At 45.3% G+C, this 22,076-nt stretch overlaps 1 protein-coding gene and 1 pseudogene across 1 annotated transcript; both read right to left on the minus strand.

Moving 5' to 3' along the window:
- Nucleotides 1-1,394: 1,394 nt before the first annotated feature.
- Nucleotides 1,395-1,656, minus strand: LOC105498710 (ATP synthase subunit f, mitochondrial pseudogene; annotated as a pseudogene).
- A 17,398-nt stretch (nt 1,657-19,054) lies between these two features.
- Nucleotides 19,055-21,789, minus strand: LOC105498709 (forkhead box B2). The gene has a single exon (XM_011770982.2). The coding sequence runs from the start codon at nt 21,756-21,758 to the stop codon at nt 20,463-20,465; it is 1,296 nt and encodes a 431-aa protein (XP_011769284.1). The 5' UTR covers nt 21,759-21,789; the 3' UTR covers nt 19,055-20,462.
- Between the last annotated feature and the right edge of the window lie 287 nt (nt 21,790-22,076).

Genomic DNA, 22,076 nt, shown 5'->3' on the forward strand with positions numbered 1-22,076 from the left:
CTTAGCTCTTTTCCTTCAGGTATAGGGAGGGCATCTCTTTAGTAAGAATCTTGTGACATGCTTCAGGGGAAGATCAGAAAATTCTTCCTAGGTTTTATGATTTGCATTATGGAGGAAGGGTGGTGAAAGGTGAAGTGACCTTCCTGGTTCTGCTATTTTCTCAAATGCCAAGGTGCTATATTTTGGGGTGGCGTGCCCTGAACCCCATCAAAGATTTGACTACAGAAGATGAGAAAGTGGGTCGGGCACGGTGGCTCACACCTGTAATCCTAGCACTTTGGGAGGCCAAGGCAGACAGATCACAAGGTCAGGAGTTTGAGACCAGCCTGGCCAATATGACGAAACCCCGTCTCTACTAATAAAAACACAAAAATTAGCTGGGCGTGGTGGTGCATGCCTGTAGTCCCAGCTACTTGGGAGGCTGAGGCAGGAGAATCACTTAAACCCGGGAGGCGGAGGTTGCAGTGAGCTGAGATCAGGCCACTGCATTCCAGCCTGGGCAACAGAGTGAGACTCTGTCTCAAAAAAAAAAAAAAAAAAAATAGAAGAAGAAGATGATTGAGAAGGTGATGTGATGATGGAAGCATACTTTGAAGATGAAGCAGGATGTCACAAACCAAGGAATACAGAGGACCACTAGAAACTAGAAAAGGCAAGAAAATGAATTATCCCTTCAGAGCCTCCAGAAGAAGCCAGTCCTGCCAACACTTTGACTTTAGCCTCGGCAACTAATTTTTGGACTTCTGACCTCCAAAACTGTAAGAATAAATCGCGTTGTTTTAAGCCACTAGGTTTATGGTAATTTATTACAGCAGCAACAGAAAATGCACACATCTAACAAAGCATTTGAATTGGCATCTATCCAAATAATTTTTAACTTTTATTTATTTAATTAATTTATTTATTTTGAGACAGAATTTCACTCTGTCGCCCAGGCTGGAATGCAGTGGCACAACCTCGGCTCACTGCAGCCTCCACCTCCTGGATTCAAATGATTCTCCTGCCTCTCAACCTCTGGAGTAGCGGGGACTACTGGCGCAGCCACCACACCTGGCTAATTTTTGTATTTTTTGATATAGACGGGATTTCACCGTGTTGGCCCAGCAGGTCTCAAACTCCTGTCCTCAAGTGATCCGCCCATCTCGGCCTCCCAAAGTGCTGGGATTACAGGCGTGGGCCACCATGCCTGGTCTTAACTCATATATATACACATACACACAGACACACACACACACACGTATATAAAAATATATATATTTTACCTGTCATCTTTTATTTGGAGGTTACTTCCCATTAGGATATGAAAGGATTCAGCAACGATCGAGATTGTGTTCCTCATGGAGGGGCTTGGGCCAAGAAGGTCATGGTGGGGAGTGCAGAGCTTGTCCTCTTCTTCAGTGGTACTTGCGTAGCCGCTCGTGCTTGAGCTCCTTGTAGGAAAGGCAGTAAAGAGCACGTAGCCTGCCAGCACCATGGTCAGCCCCGCGATGCTCCCCTTCTTCACGTTGATGTACTTCTTGTAGCACCGGTAGTAACCTCTTTGAATCGCTCCGGCAATGCACTAGGGGTAAAGTCCTGCATCAAGGTCCAACTTGGCAGCTCCCCTAGTTTGACCTCTGGATGTTTCTTGTCCTTCGCTGGTACGACTGACGCCATCTTGGAGTCCTGGTGTCAGCTTTGCCTAATTTAGATTCTTACCGGACTGTATCCACAAGGACCAATCATTTAAAAAGTGAAACAGACATTGGGCTATACGGTCTTTTAAGTCTTGGCTTTAGTATGAATATGAGCTATATATAAAATTTAGAAATTCAGAAATCTCAAGTATGTTTATTTTAGAATGATAGTTTAATGACTTTGAGATTGTTTTAGAAGCCGTATCAACATGTTGTAACATTTTTACAACATGTGTAAAAAAGAGAGAACAATAATATTTTCTAAATCCTAGATTTTAGTATTATTTGACTCAAGGAACAAACTAGTAGTGAGTGTCAAGTGTCTCATTTTTATCTTTTATACCAGAGAGTGCTCAGTGTACTAAAAATAATGCCTGCTGTCTGGAGGGGCATGTAATCAGTTCTGGGATTCTTTTTTTTAATTTATATTTATTTTTAATTTATTTTTATTTTTATTTATTTATTTTTGAGATGGAGTCTTGCTCTGTCCCCAGGCCGGAGTGCAGTGGTGCAATCTCAGCTCACCGCAAGCTCCAGCTCCCAGGTTCAAGTGATTCTCTTGCCTCAGCCTCCAGAGTAACTGGGATTACAGGCACACACCACCACGCCCGGCTAATTTTTGTATTTTTGGTAGAGACGAGGTTTCACCATGTTGGCCAGGATGGTCTCGATCTCTTGATCTCGTGATCCACCCGCCTTGGCCTCCCAAAGTGCTGAGATTACAGGTGTGAGCCACTGCACCCGGCCTTGGGATTGTTATTTTTAGTGAGATGCTCTGAAAAAATTACAACCTGTAAATTTCATTTGGCAGCTTCGAGGATTATAAATAATTCAGTAGGCTCTTAGATATCTGAGTTTCTGTCTAACTCTGGCTAGCACATTACAAAATGTGTCAAGAAGAATGTTAATGTTGCATGTGAAAGAGAGAGCCCAGGAATCTGATCTTGAGAACTTGAACATAATGTTGATGTATGTGCTATAGGCTTATAGGCTCCCTGCAGCAACCTTCTATTAGATCAATGCAAAAAGAAAAGGTCTATCATTTCCTACTCCATTTCCATGCCCATAAAAGTTTTGTTTGCCCCTTTGAAATCTGCAATGAATCTAGAGCAGTAGCATCAATACTTTCCTGACACTGGATAGATACTATTCACAGCATCCCCCCTGCTCATCGTCACCGGCATCACTATCCTCATTACCACCATCCCCATCACTAGCATCTGTAGCACACTTAGTCTACAAAGAGCTTTCATTTGCCTGACCTTCTTAGAACAAGATAATTATCAACTTTTGGTGATGGACAGAGTGTTTGGACACTTCATCTTGCAATGATTTTGTGGGGGTAAATAGGGCAGCATTATTATACTCCTTTGCACAACTCCCAACAACACAGTGTTTGCTGCATAAGGAATGCTTGATAAATATAAAATTGATTAATGTAAATAGGAAACTAAAACTCAAGAGAAGTTCTGTTGTTTTCTCAGTATCAGGAAAAAAGGGAATTGCAGACACTAGTACTCAGGTCTTCCAATTTATAGCATGGGAAACAAACAAAAAAGCTTGTGTAAACCCTTGGAAATGGCTCTATGTTGTCTTAGTTGAATAATAAGGGGAAGATCAAAAGATCAAAAAGGCCATTGTGATTCATCAAAAGTACTCATTCATTGGCTTTATCTCACCTGATAGGAAAAGAGAAAACAAGAAATGAAAATTGATGATACACCACTTTAAAACAAAATCAACATCATAGTATTGTCACTGAATGTTGATCGTTTGTTGTGGAAAGGAGAAAGGGATTTAGCAATGTGGCTATAGGTCATTTGTACTTTCTTCGTCCATTCTTCCTCTCTGTGGGGAGTAGGAGTACATTTCCTCTCCTTTGTATAAACTAAAGACAATTTCCCTTTCTAGACTTAAGTTTTCCTTGCCCCAAGTTAATACACAGCTAACCCTGCTCAGATTGATACATATGTAAATTTACACAATTGTTTCTATTTGTAAAGGGAAAAGCTATAGTCAACAAAATGTGAGAAGTGCTCTTTTAAAAGTCCTCAATCACTCACAGCAAAGGTGTTTAAATTGCTAAGGACCAGCGAAGGCATTTCTGAAGCCTGCTCTCTGTAGGAGACTCAAATCTGCAACCAGGAAGCACCTGGGTCATTGGGAGGCCTATAATTACTTGGAAAAACAGAGGATGAAATTCAGGGCATTACCTATAATGTTCACTTATTTCTACCAAAGTCTTGATTCAAATTGATTTAGCAATTCCACAGTTTCAGGTGAAAGGAAGCTAATATTTATTGTGTTGCTACTCCAACCACCCACCCAGTGAGGTAGAAATTATTTGTTCAATTTTTAAGATAAGAAAACTGAGAAATAAGTTATGGAACTTATGAAGCTATATAAAATTGAGGTTAAGAGCTGGGGCTTGAGTTTCATTGCCTTGAGTTCCAATCCTGACACAATCATTAACTAGCTGATCTTGGAAGGAAAATGGACTCTCTAAGCCTCAGTTTCTTTACCTATGAAATGCGAGTGGGAATGGGGAATAGGATCTACTGCAAACAGTTGTTTTGAGGATTCATGTCAGACTAGAAATACTCAATTATTCTCATCAAAGTGAATAAGGTATAAATTTCAGAGATGGAATTCAAACCTCAAGCTCATCTCATTTCACCGTATTGCCCTTTAGATGATGTTCACAAAGGCCGGCATTTTTCTTGGTCAGGTGTCTAGAATTAGAACTTTAAAATGATCCTTCTGGTCAATTTAAATCTGCTGTGGAGCCAGTTGCCCACCTACGGATAAAGCGCCTGTTATGTGTTAAATTGAAAGATGACAATGGCTGCAAGAATTTGGGAGGGAGGCCCTCAGTCCCATATAATTTCATGTTGCAGGACATGGAATGTGTACAAGAAGATACAAATAGAGTTGGACAAGAAAGACTTTACCTATCTCTGGAGGAATCGGCTTTGAGGAGACCTGCAAAGGGTGAATCTGTTACACACACACACACACACACACACACACACACACACACACAGTGGGAAACACCATGCAGTCAGGAATATGAAGATTTCCATAAAAGTGAAGGTCATACTATTCCCCAGTTCCATTTTGTCAGGAGAGCCAGTGACATGTCCAGTCCAAATCAAAGCATGCTGTGCCACGGTTTTCACCACGTGTTTTAAGAATGAGGAGGCGGGTGCGATGGCTCACGCCTGTAATCCCAGCACTTTGGGAGGCGAAGGCAGGCGGATCACGAGTTCAAAAGATCAAGACCATCCTGGCCAACATAGTGAAACCCCGTGTCTACGGGGTTGAACCTGGGAGGCAGAGCTTGCAGTGAGCTAAGATCATGCCACTGCACTCCAGCCTGGACAACAAGAGTGAAACTTCCTCTCAAGAAAGAAAAAGAAAATGTGTATTCAACCAAGATGATGAGTACCTACTTGCCATATAAATCACAACTGCTCTCAACACCCCAGGTCTCTCTCTCTCTCTCTCTCTCTCTCTCTTTCTCTCTCTCTCTCCCCCTGACACACACCCCAAGGAAGTTGATTCTTTCTGTATCCAACTACTGAATTTAGCCTTCCTTCAAAGCCCAACTTAAAAGCAAACTCCTACCTGATATATTGTAGGATGTATGAGCACAAATGTTTCCTTTCTTTCTTCCAAAAAGTCATCTCAATTTTCCTCCATTGTCCTCTACTTCTCTGTTCATAATCTCCCCTTTCTCTTTTTTTTTTTTTTCTGATGGAGTCTCACTCTGTCCCCAGGCTGAAGTGCAGTGGCGTGATCTTGGCTCACTGCAACCTCTGCCTCCCGGGTTCAAGCTATTCTCCTGCCTCAGCCTCCCGAGTAGCTGGGACTGCAGGCGTGAGCCACCATGCCCAGCTAATTTTTGTATTTTTAGTAGAGACTGAGTTTCTCCATGTTGGTCAGGCTGGTCGCGAACTCCCGACCTTAGGTGATCCACCTGCCTCAGCCTCTCAAAGTGCTGGGATTACAGGCGTGAGCCACCGTGCCCGCCCAATGTTTCTTTTAATATGCTTTTAATGTTTTTGAAACAAAGAAAATTGACGTTAAAGTAAGTACCATATAATGCCAAAATTAATTTTAAAGCCAGGAAATTGTTTCTATAACTATGATTTTAAAGTCTTCATTACAGCTCTGAAAAGTTGTAAGAAATACTGTATGGATCTAGTTTTTAAAATGTTGTCCAAAACAATCTCCTTGTTTCATCTGGCATCCTTTACTAAATCATATTAATTTTAAGACAGTTTTTTCAATCTGTCTCCAATTACTAAGAAATGTTGAAAATATGAATTTCAGTTTTAATTGTCAACATGCTTGACTTTATTTATTGAGTAAATCAAATCTATTTAGGTAGGCATTGTTTTTTCAGTTTTACAGATGTGAAAACTAAGAGACAGAGAGAAGAGACTATTTAAAGCAGTTGAACACTGGATAAGAGCTGGATTTGAGTTTGACAGCCCTGAGTTCCAATCCTGGTTCCATCACACGCTCGCTAAATGACTTTGGCAAAGTAGTTGACTCTGTGAATCTCTCTTAAGGCCATTCAGGCTAACTAGGATTTAGTTACCTAAGTTTTAAAAATTAACCATGTAGGCAGAGAGCCCACGCACTTGAATATTCATTAAATCATAATGGAGACATGAATTGACCAAATTCTTCTTTTCTTCAACAAATCTTTATTAAAAATGCATCATGGGTCAGGTATTATCCTAGGTAATGAAGAGACAAAGATGAAAAGGATATCTCAAGAAACATTGAAAAAGTTTCCATAAATATTAATATCAAACCAGTGAAATAATACATAGTGTGTCAGCTTGTTGTCATTTAAATTAAATCTTGCATGGACCTCATAATTCTCGAATTTCTCTTGAGTTCCTTCATTTGGTGTTTGATTTGAAAAGCACTTGAATACTATTTCAAAATCACTATTCTAAACATGGCTTTGCTGATCTAATAGGAAACTATGTAAACGTCCTTGAAGTATGTTTATTCCAACTTGCTATTATTTTATGTAACACTCTTAAAGAGCTTAAGGTAAATCAGTATCCCTCCTGGTGAAGAGCTCTGGCTTTATATCAGACAAGCCTGGGTTCTTATTCTCACCCACTTACTGGTTGGATGGTCTTGGAAAATCTCCCTGAACTGTTTTTGCCTCAGTTCTCTCATCTGTAAATAAAGGATAATGAAAGCACCTAAATTAAAGAGTTGTTATGAGTTTATATGGGATTTGAAATGTAAAGCATTTAACTCACAAAAGCTCAATAAATTATTGACTGTTGTAAGTAGACTTCAATATGTAATCTTCAATATATAATCATCAATATATAATGATGAAATCATATATAAAATCTTCAATATATAATCATCCCTTGGTATTTATGGGGGATTGGTTCTAGGAACTCCCTTGGATATCAAAATCCAAAGTTGTTATTTGGACAATGGTTATACTAAAAGCTCAGATTTCAAACTACAAAATATATTCGTGTAACAAAATTGTACTTGCTGTACCCCTTAAATTTGTACAAAAAATCAGAGGATGCTCAAGTCTCTGATACAAAATGGTACAGTGTTTGCATATAACCTATGCACATCCTTCTGTATGCTTTAATTTATCTCTAGGTTACTTATAATACCTAATACCCTGTAAATGCTATGTAAATAGTTGTTACACCGCATTGTTTAGGGAATAGTGACAAGAGAAATCTGTATATATTCAGTGCAGACATAATGTTTTTGAATATTTTTGATCTGCAGTTGGTTGAATCCATGAATGTAGAATCCACAAATATGGAGGGCTCACTGTACTTATGTTTTGTCAAAATCAGAAACATTCTATTTATCTTTAACCCATTTGATTTGTTTTGCTTTGTTCTCAATGTTGAAGTTTTCACCACTTTGCTCTCTAGTCTCCTGCCTTCTCAGGGAGAATTGAGTTTTTTGTTCATTTATTATTGAAGGACAGAAGCTAAATAGTGTGGTCTGGAGTAGCATCACCCTGGCAAATTGTTCCTGGACTGAGTCTGTCAGACTGAGATTGCAGAATCTATCTGTACAAAGATTCAATTTTTCTTTCTCTCTTTTTCTTTTTTTGTTTTTTGAGACGGAGTTTTGCTCTGTCACCCAGGCTGAAGTGCAGTGGTGTGATCTCAGCCCACGGCAACCTCCGCCTCCCAAATTCAAGCGATTCTTCTGCCTCAGCCTCCCGAGTAGCTGAGACTATAGGCGCACTCCACCACACCCAGCTAATTTTTATATTTTTAGTAGAGACAGGGCTTCACCATATTGGCCAGGCTGGTCTTGAACTCCTGACCTCGTGATCTGCCTGCCTTGGCCTCCCGAAATGTTGGGATTACAGGCATGAACCATCGCACCTTGCCCAAGATTCAATTTTTCAAAGCCAAGTTGCAAGAAAGTCACACAGAAAAGACACAAGGTTATGCCAGGCTTTAACAGTTATTTTTAAAGAGTACACTTTATTATTCACAAAAGTGAAGAAATTCTACAATATTTTCCTTGATTGGTATGTGTGATCATATCTATATCTACACCAGGATAAATCTGAACTTTAACTTTCTCATCCATGTTCTCCTGTACTTCCTTTGACATACACCTTTCTCGGAAGAGACAGTCTTCTGCTTCAGACTAGCAGGTCTTTGACGACAGATGTATCAAATTCTGGCCAGGAGACAAAAACCTCTCCAGTTATTTTTACTGACAGAATTTAATATAATGGATTAACTAGGTGTAAAGGTGTAAACAACTGAAAGGGTAAAAAGAGCGGTCTAATGTATCACAGATGTAGCAACTGTAAAAAGCAGCAACTATCCATCCCTAGGGCAGAGAGTACAAAAGGAAGAAGCTGGAGTTATTAACATTTAGAAAGTTAGAGGAGGCCCCATTGGAGCTAAGCCTCAAAACCTCAGGGGCACCTGCTGACTGGTGCTGTTTTCTCTGAGATGGGGGCATGATAAATCTAGTTCTCTAAGTATTGGCAGACTTCCACCTGAGTTCACCTGCTGCTATGGGAAGGAGCTGCTTTTGCCAGGGTGAAGAAACATTGCCAGTGTGATGCTTCCAGGAATTGCAAGCAGAAGGAAGCTCCAGAGGAAACAAACAGAAAGGAGCAAGTTTCTTCCTTCTTTGCACTCGTTGGCTCCCACTTGAGCCCTGTATTACCAGAATCTAATACACAGCAAGCTGGCAAAGCAGAAATGTAGTTTGCAGAGTCCTAGTCACAGCATCTTAGGGTAGGAAAGGGCGGGGAGGAGTTGCAAGTGAGAGGCAATAGCTTAATAATTGGCACAATAGAAAACATGTTTTATTGTCAGCCTCTGGCATGGTTCCAGAACTACAGTCGTGGCTTTGGGCTAAGTGTGGTGGCTCAAGCCTGTAACTTCAGCACCTTGGGAGGCTGAAGCGGGCAGATCACCTGAGGTCGGGAGTTCAAGACCTGCCTGGCCAACATGGTGAAACTCCCATCTCTATCAAAAATACAAAAATTAGCTGGGTGTGTTGCCTGTAGTCCCAGCTACTTGGGAGGCTGAGGCATGAGAATCACTTAAACCCAGGAGGTGGAGGTTGCAGTGAGCCGAGATCGCACCACTGCACTCTGGCCTGGGCAACAGAGTGAGACTCTGCCTCCAGATAGATAGATAGATAGATAGATAGATAGATAGATAGATAGATAGATAGATAGACAGATAAATAAATGCGTTGGAATGGATATGCGTCTACACTTATATTTTTCAATTGTGATTTCAATGGTGAAAACTTCAGTTTCTCTTATAAAAAGAGCTATCTTTTTTAGGAAAATGGAGTGCTTTATTGTAGAGGTGAAGTCCCAATGTTAAGGTCTTAAGGAATTAGAGGAAAAGAGATAGAATTAAACTGCCCTTATAATAATAATAGAAAAAGAATTAAACTGCCCTTAATCAGGAGTTAGCAGAAGTTGAAGGGGAATAGGGTAATGGACAAAGTTAGTGGCTGAAAAGGAAAGGGAAGATCAAACAGTCAAACAAGAGCACCAGGGCCACACAACCTGTGAGATTAGGGTGGATGATGAAAAAGAACCAGTCAGAAATTCTTGGTAGAAGGATGACACAGGATTTTTAAAATAGAAAGGATAAATATTTGACTTTGGCTGGGCATGGTGGCTCACGCCTAATAAGCACTTTGGGAGGCTGAGGCGTGCAGATCACTTGAGGCCAGGAGTTCAAGACCAGCCTGGCCAACATGGTGAAACCCCATTTCCATTAAAAATACAAAAATTAGTCAGGCATGGTGGTGCACAGCTGTAATCTCAGCTACTTGGGAGGCTGAGGCAGGAAAATAATTTGAACCCGGGAGGCAGAGGTTGCTGTGAGCTGAGATTGAGCCACTGCACTCCAGCCTGGGAGACAGAGGGAGAATCTGTCTCAAAAGAAGGAACAAAGGAAGGAAGGAAGGAAGGAAAGAAGGAAGGAAGGAAGGAAGGAAGGAAGGAAGGAAGGAAGGAAGGAAGGAAGGAAGGAAGGAAGGAGAGAGGCTTGACTTTATGACTATGGCTTTAAAGGTAAACTCAAATCTTCAAGGCACTGACATTTGCTACTTGCACTGGTTTATTTATGGGTAAAGGACAGTACGCTTTAGACACTGAGATGATCCACATGTTGAACCAACTCTGTGAGAGCTAGAGCTATAAGACATAGGTAAGTAGCAGAAACAAGACCTCTACACCTTCTTTGCCCCTGGCGAAGAAGAGTTCGGGATGACCTAAACTCTGCTCCACATGATCACTCATCCTTTTGTCCTCCTGGCAGTGGCAGGGGCCTGCGGGAGGAAACGGAACCATGCAAGATTCTTGAAATATAACCTAAGAGCTGGCACGCTGTAACCTCTTCCTCATTCTATTGGCTGAGCTGCAAGTAACAAGACTGGCACAGGTCAAGGGTGGGGAGAAAATAATCACTTCTGGATGTGAAGATCTACAAAGTGACATTGTAGGGGGCAAGAATGCAGGGAAGACTGAAAATCTGAGGCTGCAGTTGTCATTGACCTACCGTAGATAGATCTGTTTTTGTTCTGTCCGGATCCCCAGTCAATAGGATGGTGCCCGCCCACATCGAGGGTAGGTCTTCCCCACTTAGTCCACTCAGACTCACATGCCAATCTCCTCTGGAGACAACTTCATAGACACACCCCAAAATAATGCTTTACCAGGCCTGTCAGTATTTTTTTCCTAATCCAGTCAAGTGGACACCTGAAATTAGCCATCACAGCACAGAACTTCTCAAAGTATGGTCTGGGTTCCAGCAACATCAGCCTCACCTGAGCGCTTGCTAGAAGGGCACAGTCTCAGGCACCACTCCACATCTGCTGAGTCAGAGTCTTGGAAGGTGGGGCCCAGAACACTGTTTTAAAACCTCTCCAGATGATTCATATGCACTTAAAATTTGAAAGGCAATTAACAGACCTAATAGACCTCAATTTTTCTTTAAAAGGTGGGCATAACTAGGCCTGAGTCAGCCTCTGGAGTTCTCTGACAAGGAAGACATTTCTAGGAGTAACTGGAAAGAAAAAGCAACTTTTTTTGTATATTAAAGAAATACAATCAGGCCGGGCTCTGTGGCTCACACCTGTAATCCCAGTACTTAGGGAGGCTGAGGCGGGCAGATCACCTGAGGGTGGGGGTTTGAGACCAGCCTGACTACAACTCATGTTGTAGTGAGCCGAGATCACACCATTGCACTCCAGCCTGGGCAAAAAGAGTGAAACTCTGTCTCACAAGAGAAAGAAAGAAAGAAAGAAAGAAAGAAAGAAAGAAAGAAAGAAAGAAAGAAAGAAAGAAAGAAAGAAAGAAAGAAAGAAAGAAAGAAAGAAAGAAAGAAAGAAAGAAAGAAAGAAAGAAAGAGAAAGAAGGAAGGAAGGAAGGAAGATCTATTTTATATTTCAAGCTAGTAAAACAATTTTATAGCTTATTTTTTTTTAGATGGAGTTTCGTTCTTGTTGCCCAGGCTGCAGTACAATGGCGCAGTCTCAGCTCACTGCAACCTCTGCCTCATAGATTGAAGTGATTCTCCTGCCTCAGCCTCCCAAGTAGTGGAGATTACAGGTGCCCACCACCACACCCAGCTAATTTTTGTATTTTTAGTAGAGATGGGGTTTCACCATGTTGGCCAGGCTAGTCTCAAACTCCTGATCTCAGGTAATCTCCCCACCTTGGCCTCCCAAAGTGCTGGGATTACAGGTGTGAGCCACTGTACCTGGTCAAAGCGGATATATTTGGTTTTACTTTGATTCTCTTTTTCCTTTGGGTTAGAAATTCAGTCTTATAATTTCAACAGTTTTAGTTCTCCAGTGAAACTTATTTGAAAATCCATGTCTCAATTATCTGTGACCCTTTTTAATAAGTCATCAGGCTTCTGGCATAAAAGTTGGGAGATGTTCACCCTTCTGAAATATGCAATAATCTGAGTAGCTATAGCTTTTTTGAATTTTTTTTTTCAAAAACAAACAATTTTGGCATAGATAGGGAAGACACAATACAGGTTTAATCAAAGTAATAGAAATAGTATCTAAAACTTTTCCCCTTGAAAACCTTGCCATTCCACAGAAAGAGTTGCCAGCTAGAATTAGTAAAAATTACATTACTATTTTGGAAGACTGTATATTATTTTTCATTTGGAAGGAAATGCCTAACCTGGTAGAACGTAGAACTTTGTGTCAATTGTCTTCTTAATTTCAAAAAGGGTTTAAGGCTACTAAAAATTCATGAAACACAAAAGGTGAAAAGAGACGAAGCCAGCAGAAGTAATACGATAACGTGACTTTTACTCTTCAGCAAGCCCCAAGCCCTTTGGGGCCTCACCGGCAAAGACTCTGACTCAGCAGGTGTGAGTGGTGCCTGGGACTGTGCCCTTCTGGCAAGTGCTCAGGTGAGGCTGATGTGCTGGAACCCAGACCATGCTCTGAGACGTTCTGTGCTGTGATAGTTAATTTTAGGTGTCTACTTGCGTGGATTAGGGGATAAATACTGAGAGACTTGCTAAAGCATTACTTTAGGGTGTGTCTGTGAGGGTGTCTCCAGAGGAGATTGGCAGGTGAATCTGAGTGGATTAAGTGGGGAAGACCCACCCTCAGTGTGGGTGGGCACCATCCAGTTGGCTGGGGGCCTGGATATTACAAAATAAAAGGACAGGCAAAATTGGTCTTTCTCTCCTGGAGCTCGATTTTAACCCCTTAACATTTCTTAATTCCAGCTCTATGTGACAGTGACTCTCAGAAAATTCCTGAAGTAAAGGGGTAGCCTCATTTTCTTCCTGAAGGGCCTGCTGCAACGGGGGCCGTGGTCCAAGGCATGGCGGCAGAGAGCAAGCTGTGCAGGGTTCCACGTGTCTTTGCTGCTGTTTGCATTTATATTTCAATCAGTCAGCTCTGCACCCATCCCCCTAGACTTAAACTACTACATTTAAAAATGAGTGAAGTGGCTCACACCTGTAATCCCAGCACTTTGGGAGGCCGAGGTGGGTGGATCACCTGAGGTCAGGATTTCAAGACCAGCCTCGCCAACACGGTGAAACCTCGTCTCTACTAAAATACAAAAATTAGCCGGGAATGGCGGCAGGCACCTATAATCCCAGCTACTCGGGAGGCTGAGGAAGGAGAATTGCTTGAACCCCAGAGGCAGAGGTTGCAGTAAGCCGAGATCATGCCACTGCACTCTAGCCTGGGCAACAGAGTGAGACTCTGTCTAAAATAATAATAATAATAATAATCATATAAGATTAAAATTAAAAACTTTAAAAAAGATCTACATTTTGTTAAAATAGCAGTCATATTGGCTGAATAGATTTTTGAGTAATTATTTTCCTAATTCTAAAGTAAAACCTAATTGGTGCAGATAATCTAAAACAATCTAGAACATATGGAAAGCACACACAAAAATGTCATTTCACTAACTTAAAGCTATTACTGTTAGTATTTGGTGTAGTGCTGTTTAGTATCTTTTCAATATATGTTATGGGGCTCTAGTTTTTCTTCAACGGGATTTCTTAATCTTTTTTTTTTTTTTTTTTTTGAGACTGAGTCTTGCTCTGTCACCAGGCTGGAGGCTGGGGTGCAGTGGTGCGATCTCGGCTCACTGCAAACTAGGCCTCCTGAGTTCAAGTGATTCCCCTACCTCAGCCTCCCTAGTAGCTGAGGCTACAGGCGTGTGCCACCATGCCCGGCTAATTTTTTGTATTTTGGTAGAGACAAGGTTTCACCATGTTGCTCAGGACAGTCTCGATCTGACCTGGTGATCTGCCTGCTTCGGCCTCCCAAAGTGCTGGGATTACAGGTGTGAGCCACTAAGCCCGGTCTTTTTTTTTTTTTTTCCATAATCATTTTCTACTAGGAGTAAATTTTCATAAACATTACTTATAATGGCTGTGTGATATTCCATAGTGTGCAAATAGCATAATTTATTTAAACATTTCCCTAGGGGGATTTAGGTTAATTCCTGTAAAATAAATTACAACAAAGTTAATGTCACAAAATCCTCATCCTGATGAATTCTTAGGCAGACTAAAGCCTCATCTTTTTAGGCAATAAATGAGCCTGAGAGTTACATAGTTTACTCTCTTTAGTGTCAATAGATTCAGTCGTATACATTGAAATAACTGATCTATAGCTTCCTGAGAGAAAACCAAAACAATGGCATTAGGTTAGAAAATTATAATTAAATTTTGTTTTTGCTTTGTTAGTATTGGATGCACACTTCTGCCTCTCCCTCCTTCCCTCTTTCCTTCCTTTTTTTTTTTTTTTTTTTTTTTTTTTTTTTGAGACGGAGTCTCGCTGTGTCTCCCAGGCTGGAGTGCAGTGGCGTGATCTCGGCTCACTGCAAGCTCCACCTCCCGGGTTCACGCCATTCTCCCGCCTCAGCCTCCCAAGTAGCTGAGACTACAGGCGCCCGCCACCACGCCCGGCTGGTTTTTTGTATTTTTAGTAGAGACGGGGTTTCACCATGTTAGCCAGGATAGTCTCGATCTCCTGACCTCGTGATCCACCCGCCTCGGCCTCCCAAAGTGCTGGGATTACAGGCTTGAGCCACCGCGCCCGGCCTCCTTCCTTTTTTTTATCTGTGTGTTTCAGCTTTGTGAAATCTTTCTGGAATAAATCTAGTTTAGATGGTCCTGGACCTCAGCTCCCTAGCTCCTTTCTTCCCTGGTATCCCTCTGCAGTAACAGTAGAAACATGCTGTCCAGGAAGGTGTTGACAGGACTGGCAGTGTCTCAGATCGGATAGCAAATCTTAACTCCTTTTAAAAATGATGCTGCAGTTGATAATTTTATAACATCCTTTTTAATGTGGCATCCAGTGTGGCTCTTCAGTCTAAAGAAATGTTACTATAGGCCGGGCGCGGTGGCTCAAGCCTGTAATCCCAGCACTTTGGGAGGCCGAGACGGGCGGATCACGAGGTCAGGAGATCGAGACCATCCTGGCTAACACGGTGAAACCCCGTCTCTACTAAAAAATACAAAAAAAAAAAAAAAACTAGCCGGGCGAGGCGGCGGGTGCCTGTAGTCCCAGCTACTCGGGAGGCTGAGGCAGGAGAATGGTGTGAACCCGGGAGGCGGAGCTTGCAGTGAGCTGAGATCCGGCCACTGCACTCCAGCCTGGGCGACAGAGTGAGACTCCGTCTCAAAAAAAAAAAAAAAAAAAAAAGAAATGTTACTATAATCATATAACTATAGTTCTTAGATGCTTTATTTTCTGCTTAATGATATATGTGCATATCATGTGACTGAATATAGATCATCTGAATATATTATGGCTTAAAACTCAGAATTTGAATGTCATGGACCGTGCTAAAATTCAATAAAACTACATTTGGATGCAAGGGGGAAAGAGAAACATGTGGCTTGAATTTTCCTTAAAACACACGGGTAATAGTTAAAGGGAAAAGTACTTGGGACAGAGTATAGCTGGAGTTTTGCCAGACTCATACCATTTAAACAATGGTTTAAGACTGAATTAAAATCCCAAGCGGATCTCTTTAATCTCCCCCAAAGGGTATAAGGTAGCTTTTCAACTTTGAAAGATAAAGTTAATGTAAATACTTAGAGTGAGCAAAATGGGGAACCCTGGACTCGAAGAAGTTGTTTTTGTCCTCTGAAATTCAAGGTCTTCCCACCTACACTTGGATTCCTGCTCTGCCTTTAAACCCCAAAAGAGGTTAGGTTATGCCTGGCTTTTGCAACCATTTCTTTAGTTTTCCATTTTCAACGCCAGCTCCACCCTGCTCTTGCACCCCTACGCAGAATCACAGACACATAATCTGGTTAACACAAATACCACTTCAAGCCCTTGCCACATCCTCCAAGCCTGAACATGCCCCCAGGCTATCCTTTCTTCCCATTTCATAGTTAGGTACAATGAAAAATGAAATGGCATTGGAATGAAATGGAATGAAAATGGCAATTTTGTCAGATGAATGGAATTTGAGGGGAATCAGTGACTTTAATGACTAGTGTTGCTTCTCCTAAGGCACTCTGTTTCCACACTCAGCTGGAGTCTTCCTGTACTAGTGCCAAGCAGGCAAATGTCACCTGTGAAACCCAGGGGGAGATGTGTTGATCAGCCTTCCAAACTGCTCAATGCAAAGATGCTTGGAATTCAGCAGTGCCACTTCCAGCTAACTGGCTCTGATTCCTACGGATGCAACTAGTCCTCCTCCCTGGCTGGACTAATGCCAGTCTACTTAAGGAGATAATTGACCACAAGCCAGCCTGACTGACAGGCTTCCTAAGTGCCAGATGCCAACTGTGCCAGTCCCAGCCCTTGTGGGAGGGCCTGTTCTCCTTGGGATGATAGCTAAAGTAGCTTCATCCTAACCTTGGTCCTTAACTCTGTTCTCAACTTCCCTCCAAAATATAATCAAGTGGTTCATTCCAAGTTGTTTTCTTTCTACTTTTATTTTAAGAATATCAACACCTCCCTCCTTCCTCATTACTTCTCTTCATCTTTCTCAGGGTTCACTTAAGTGGGATACAGGCTAAACAACTACAGCCTTTTCTATCATCCTGGAAACTAGGAGCATGATTTCATGTTGAGAGGGTTACCAAAATATCACCATTAATTTATTATTCCTCTTATACAGGTTTTAGTGCTTATCTATAAACTTCCATTATTGCCAAACCAATACTTTATCAATGGCTGGATCCCCATTAGCATGTTTAAAATAAGCACTAAACCTGGCTCCAATGTGGATTTGTTTTGGCACTTGGGTATATAGATCTGATTCTGGTGACAGCAGTGAGCCTGGGCCTGTGGGGTTCTCCCAGTCCTGGTGTCCCAAAGGTCTGTCAAGACTATTCCTTGCTAGGTTCCCGGCTTGGCAACGCTGTAGTAGGTGCTACTGGGGATGAAGCCCTCACAATACAGTTAGGGTTCAACGACAGGCGCCATCTTAGTGAAGAAGGGTCTTCAGGGCGGTGTCCAGGGCTTTAACCGGGGTCTCCGTTGGGATCAGGGCCTTGACAGAAAAGCGCCCCCGCCTTGTTTATTTGCACGAATCCCCCTGTTCTCCAGTCTCCACTTGGCGCACAGCTTCCTTTGGGAACCAAGGTTCCCTTATGGATGAAAACTGTGCCTTCTCATCTCTGCTCTTTCTTTCCTTACTGTAAAAAACAAACCAAACCACTGTGTTTATCTCACTGATGCAGGAGGAGGTTCCACGGCAGGAGCTGGGTGCCGGGAGGCTTCATAGTCCATAGCTTCCTCTCTTTCTGCAGAGGCTGACACTTGAGCCAGCCCACCCGGCGCTGCAGGTCGGTTTGGGCCTCACCTCTCTCCTGAAAGCAGGACCGAGGGCGCCCCTAAAAAGCACACTGGGCCTTTCAGGCAGGTGAGAAAGAAAGAGGAGGTGTTTTGAAGAAACCCCTGGGATCCCAGGCCCTTCTGACCGGGTAACTTGATGCTGCTAAACTAGGTTCGGGGCCGGGGCTTCAGACTCACCTGGAGATGGACAGAGAAGCCAGACCCCAAACTTCCCCCAGATTTATAACTCCCATGTCATGGTTCCCTCCGCCTTCTTTCTTTTTTTCTCTTTCAATAGTCCCAGAATAACGGAGAGGAAAACCTCACAGGAAACCTGGCAGTCTCAAGCTGGAAGAATGGGATATACTCCCGAATTGTTTGAGCCCCCAAAACAAAACTTCTGGCCTGAGAAGAGTCTCCCAGGCGAAGTCAAAACTTTGAGGCACCCCGCAATGGGATTTGTAAATAAGGGATTCGTGGAAACACCTATTTTTAAGATGTAACCTAACTTCCTCCCCATTCCTGCCCCTGCCATTGTCATTCTGTGCATGGGTCGTCTTTTGGCTTTTTATTCTGATGAAAGGTCAGAGGTGACTTTCGTTGGGCCTGGCTGGGCAGACGGAAGCTGATTCAAAGTAGACCCCTGCTAAAGGGTGGAGGGCGGAGGCCGGGTCGCGGCTTCCCAGGCCCCAGCGGAGGCGCCGCACCCGGCCGGGGCCTCCTGGCCCACTCCGGTAGCCGCTCTGCCTCCGCTCTGCAGCCGCCGCTGCCCACAGGTTCCCTTCCTGCAGCTCTCGCAGCGTGGCTGCTGGCCTTCACCCACCAAGAGATCTCCGGGCCCAAGCCCCATGCTGCGACCTCCCGCGAGGCGCGGTGCCCGCGCGCAACAGGTCTTCTAGGCGGCGGTGGCTGGGCGCGCTTACCTAGTTAATGCGGCGGCAACGCCAGTGTCCCGGCGCCAACCCCGCTGCCTCCGTCCAGCACCTCAGACTTAAGGGGGCGCCGTCGGGCACCCATCCCGCTGACACCGAGTTCCTGGCCTTAGACGGTAGTCGAGGACCTCAAAATGGGAGAGAGGTGACGGATAGTGGTGACAGGAAAAACGCACTGTTGCGGATTTTTGCTAATTCAGTCTCTACCATGGTGGTGGACTTAAGTTCAATTAGGAAACCGGCATATTAAAAATAGGTGGTGGCCAGGCGCGATGGCTCACGCCTGTAATCCTAGCACTTTGGGAGGCCCAGATGGGAGGACTGTTTGAGCTCAGGAGTTCGAGACCAGCATGGTAAACGTAGTGAGATCTCGTCTCTCAAATACTACCGCTAATAATAAATAGATAGTAAAAGAGATGATGGTGTCAAAGGCTGAAAGGAGCAATGGAGGAAATCGGTGCCTACTGGTGGCTCGCCAGTGAATTCACCACTTTGAAGTTCTGAAGTTAAGAAATAAGAGGGAGGGGAAGGATTCGCAAAGCAACCTAACCTAACTGTGGGCACTCACCACGGCCTCATCCCTGGAGAACTGAAACACCTTCACACGGAGCCAGCATAGATATCCAGAGAGAAGCTTTAATAGAGAACACCGCGTACAACAACAGCAGACATAAACAAAGTCACAACCCGAACGCGGCGCGGACACGAGGCGGAGGTGACTTAGAGCCAAAGGGCAAAGCGGTTTCTCCCCATTCTACCCCCCTCCATTCCCAAAAGTGTGTCGCGAGTAAAGTGCTATTCCTGGGGCTCAAGAGGGGGGAAGGGCAACAGCGACAAGGCAAGTTTCTTTCCCATTCACGAATTGAAACTGAAGAATTAATTCGCCTGAAAGACGTAAGCGCCCAAACAGCACACGGAATACCAAAACAGCCGCAGCGTGCAAAGGTGACGGGGTGGTCCCCTCGCTTGCGTCCGAGGAGACTGGAAGGGAACAGCCATGAAACGCTCCTGCAAGCGTTAAGAGCAATATTGTTGAGTGATGTGCCGAGTTTTTCCTGCATTCATAAGTTAGGGGAACAAAATCCCGCGATACAAGTGATTTGTTTCCTTAAAATTCCAAATAGAACAGATCGTGGGAATTGACATTATTCTTGGGCTCTCATCCGATTGATACACAAACGAGTTGCAGGTGGAAAGTCGCCTGTATTGTCTCTCTTTGGTTGTGTTTCCCAACTTTTGGAATTTGGGGCTTTACCCTTTAAGCTGCTGCCATTCTCTTTTGTGCAAACTAATTGCTCTAGCGGTTCCTCCTATCCTTTTTGACCCCCGGGTCAGAGCCAAGAAACTTAGCTGTTTCTCAAAGATATTTCGTGGGTTTCCCGCTACCTCCTCTCCTCCCCTTCCCCCTCCAAAGCGACTTTATTCGTGACACCGTTTCCTTGCCCATTTAGCTGACCAGGAAAATAACGGTATCAAACGTTTCCTCTTTTCCTTCTCAAATAAAACGAGATTTCCTTAGTGGACAGCAGTTTTGTCTTGAATGTTCACGAGAGGCGACCGCCGAGGATGCGACCAGCAGAGAGAAATGTGGTGGCTGAGATCCGTTTCAGCGTCACTCTCTGTTGGATTCTTCCCGGGAGGTTTAGCTCTGCCAGCTTCTGCTCCCAGGAATAAGGGTCGGAATCCACTTCCAATTTACCAGCGAATGAGGCTTTCCTAACCTCCTTCGTTCCCTCCCCCCATAACTTATCGATTTATATTAATTACAATAGAAACTCTTACCTGAAAACTGGCTTTCATTAATCTGATTGTACAACATAGTATAAATACAGACACCTGGAGGGTTATATTTATTTAGACCACCGGAGAATCCACTTTTTGGGGTTGTTCGTCTATTTAAATATCTTCCTTTCCAACAAAGGCTGACTGGCCAGCTCTGCCCAACCTGGCCAGGGCGCCCTCTCCCCGTCGGGTGGTTTGTGCGGTTCCAGGCCGGGCGTCTCTCACCGCGCTGGTCTCCCCTCGCCGGCCGGGTCCCCTAGGAGTGCACTAGCACCGAGTGCAAGGAGCCGCCCTTGTTCTCCGCCGCAGTAGGGGCTGTGGGCTCCAGCAGAGAGGCAACCGGCGAGGCCGCGGCCGCGGAGCACACGGTGGATGGCGCCGGAGGCTGCTGCGAAGCCGCGGGGACAGTGAGCCCCGGCTGCAGCGCGGACACGGGCGGCAGCGCAGGCGTGGGCTTGATGGGCACCGGCACGGCAGGCAGGCTCTGGCTTGCCGAGTGGCACAGGGCCTTGACCGGGACCCCGAAGGCCCCATACTCCGGGCCTACTGGGACTCCGGCTGCGGCTGCGGCGGCCGCGGCGGCGGCCACTGAATCCATGACGCCAACGTGCGGCCACACTGAGCTGACGACGTTGCCGAGCTGGCCGGGCACGGGGTAGCCCAGGTGATGCATGACGGACGCCAAGGGCAGCCCTCCAGCCTGCAGCACGCCCTTGTAGTCCCGGCCAATAATGTTCTCAATGGCAAAGGGGTGCTTGAAGCCTGATGTGGACGCCGCGGCCGCGGCGGCAGCGGCGGCGGCCGAGCCCAGCCCATAAGGTGGGAACTGAGACAGGCGTCCCACACTGCCCACCGCGGCTGCCGCGGCCGCCGCCGCTGCCGCCGCCACGGCCGCCGCCTCCTGCATCTTGCCGGGATGAGACGGCTGCTGAGGCTGCGACTGCTGGGGCGGTTGCTGCGGGGGCTGCGACGGGAGATGCGGAGGCGGCTGCGGAGCAGTAGGCGGTTGCTGGTGGAAATAGTGCACCATGTGCGGCGGCGGCGGGGGCGGCGGCGGCGGCTGGGGTGGGTGGTGGTGATGGTGGTGGTGCGCGGCAGCGTGGTGATGATGGTGGTGATGGGGGTGGTGGTGGTGATGGGGGTGAAGGTGCCCTCCCGGCCCGGCGCCTGGCGCGCCCTTGGTGCTTCCCGCGTGCAGGTGAGTATGGTCGGCGCGCAGCACCTTGAAGCGCTTGCGACGCCGCAGGAAGCTGCCGTTCTCGAACATGTCACCGCAGTCGGGGTGCAGCGCCCAGAAGCTACCCTTGCCAGGCTGGTCGGGTCGCCGCGGAATCTTGATGAAGCAGTCGTTGAAGGAGAGGTTGTGGCGCAGGCTGTTCTGCCAGCGCTGTGTGTGCTCGCGGTAGTAGGGGAAGCGCTCCATGATAAACTTGTAGATGTCGCTCAGAGGCAGCATCTTCTCTGCCGAGTGCTGGATTGCCATGGCAGTCAGCGAGATGTAAGAGTAGGGCGGCTTTTGGTCGCTGTACGAGTTCTTCCCCGGCCGCGGCATCGCCCCCGGCTCCTCCACCGCCCTCCGGCCCGCACTGGGCCACAGAGTCTCTCCGCACTCCGCTCCTGGGGCCTGGCTGACCCCACTAATTCCCACTCCGCCCCTCCCGTCCTGCCACTTTGCCCTCTCGCCCTCCAGGCCCTCTCTGCTTCTCTCCCCGGCTTTCTCCGAATTGCCTGGTATCTCCGACCTTGGCCTTTCGGGCCTACTCAGCTCTCAGAAGCTGGCAACTTCTGGCCCCGACGGTTGTCGACTGGCGCGCACAGTCGCGGGCGGGGCGCGCCAGGTTTACCGCCGCCTTCTCTGCGTCTTCCCCCG

The sequence above is a fragment of the Macaca nemestrina genome, chromosome 14 (genome assembly GCF_043159975.1).
Source record: "Macaca nemestrina isolate mMacNem1 chromosome 14, mMacNem.hap1, whole genome shotgun sequence".
NCBI lineage: Eukaryota > Metazoa > Chordata > Mammalia > Primates > Cercopithecidae > Macaca > Macaca nemestrina.

What these genes read in the sequence shown, in the direction of transcription:
- LOC105498709 (XM_011770982.2), bottom strand. Translation starts at nt 21,758, where the DNA reads ATGCCGCGGCCGGGGAAGAACTCGTACAGCGACCAAAAGCCGCCCTAC.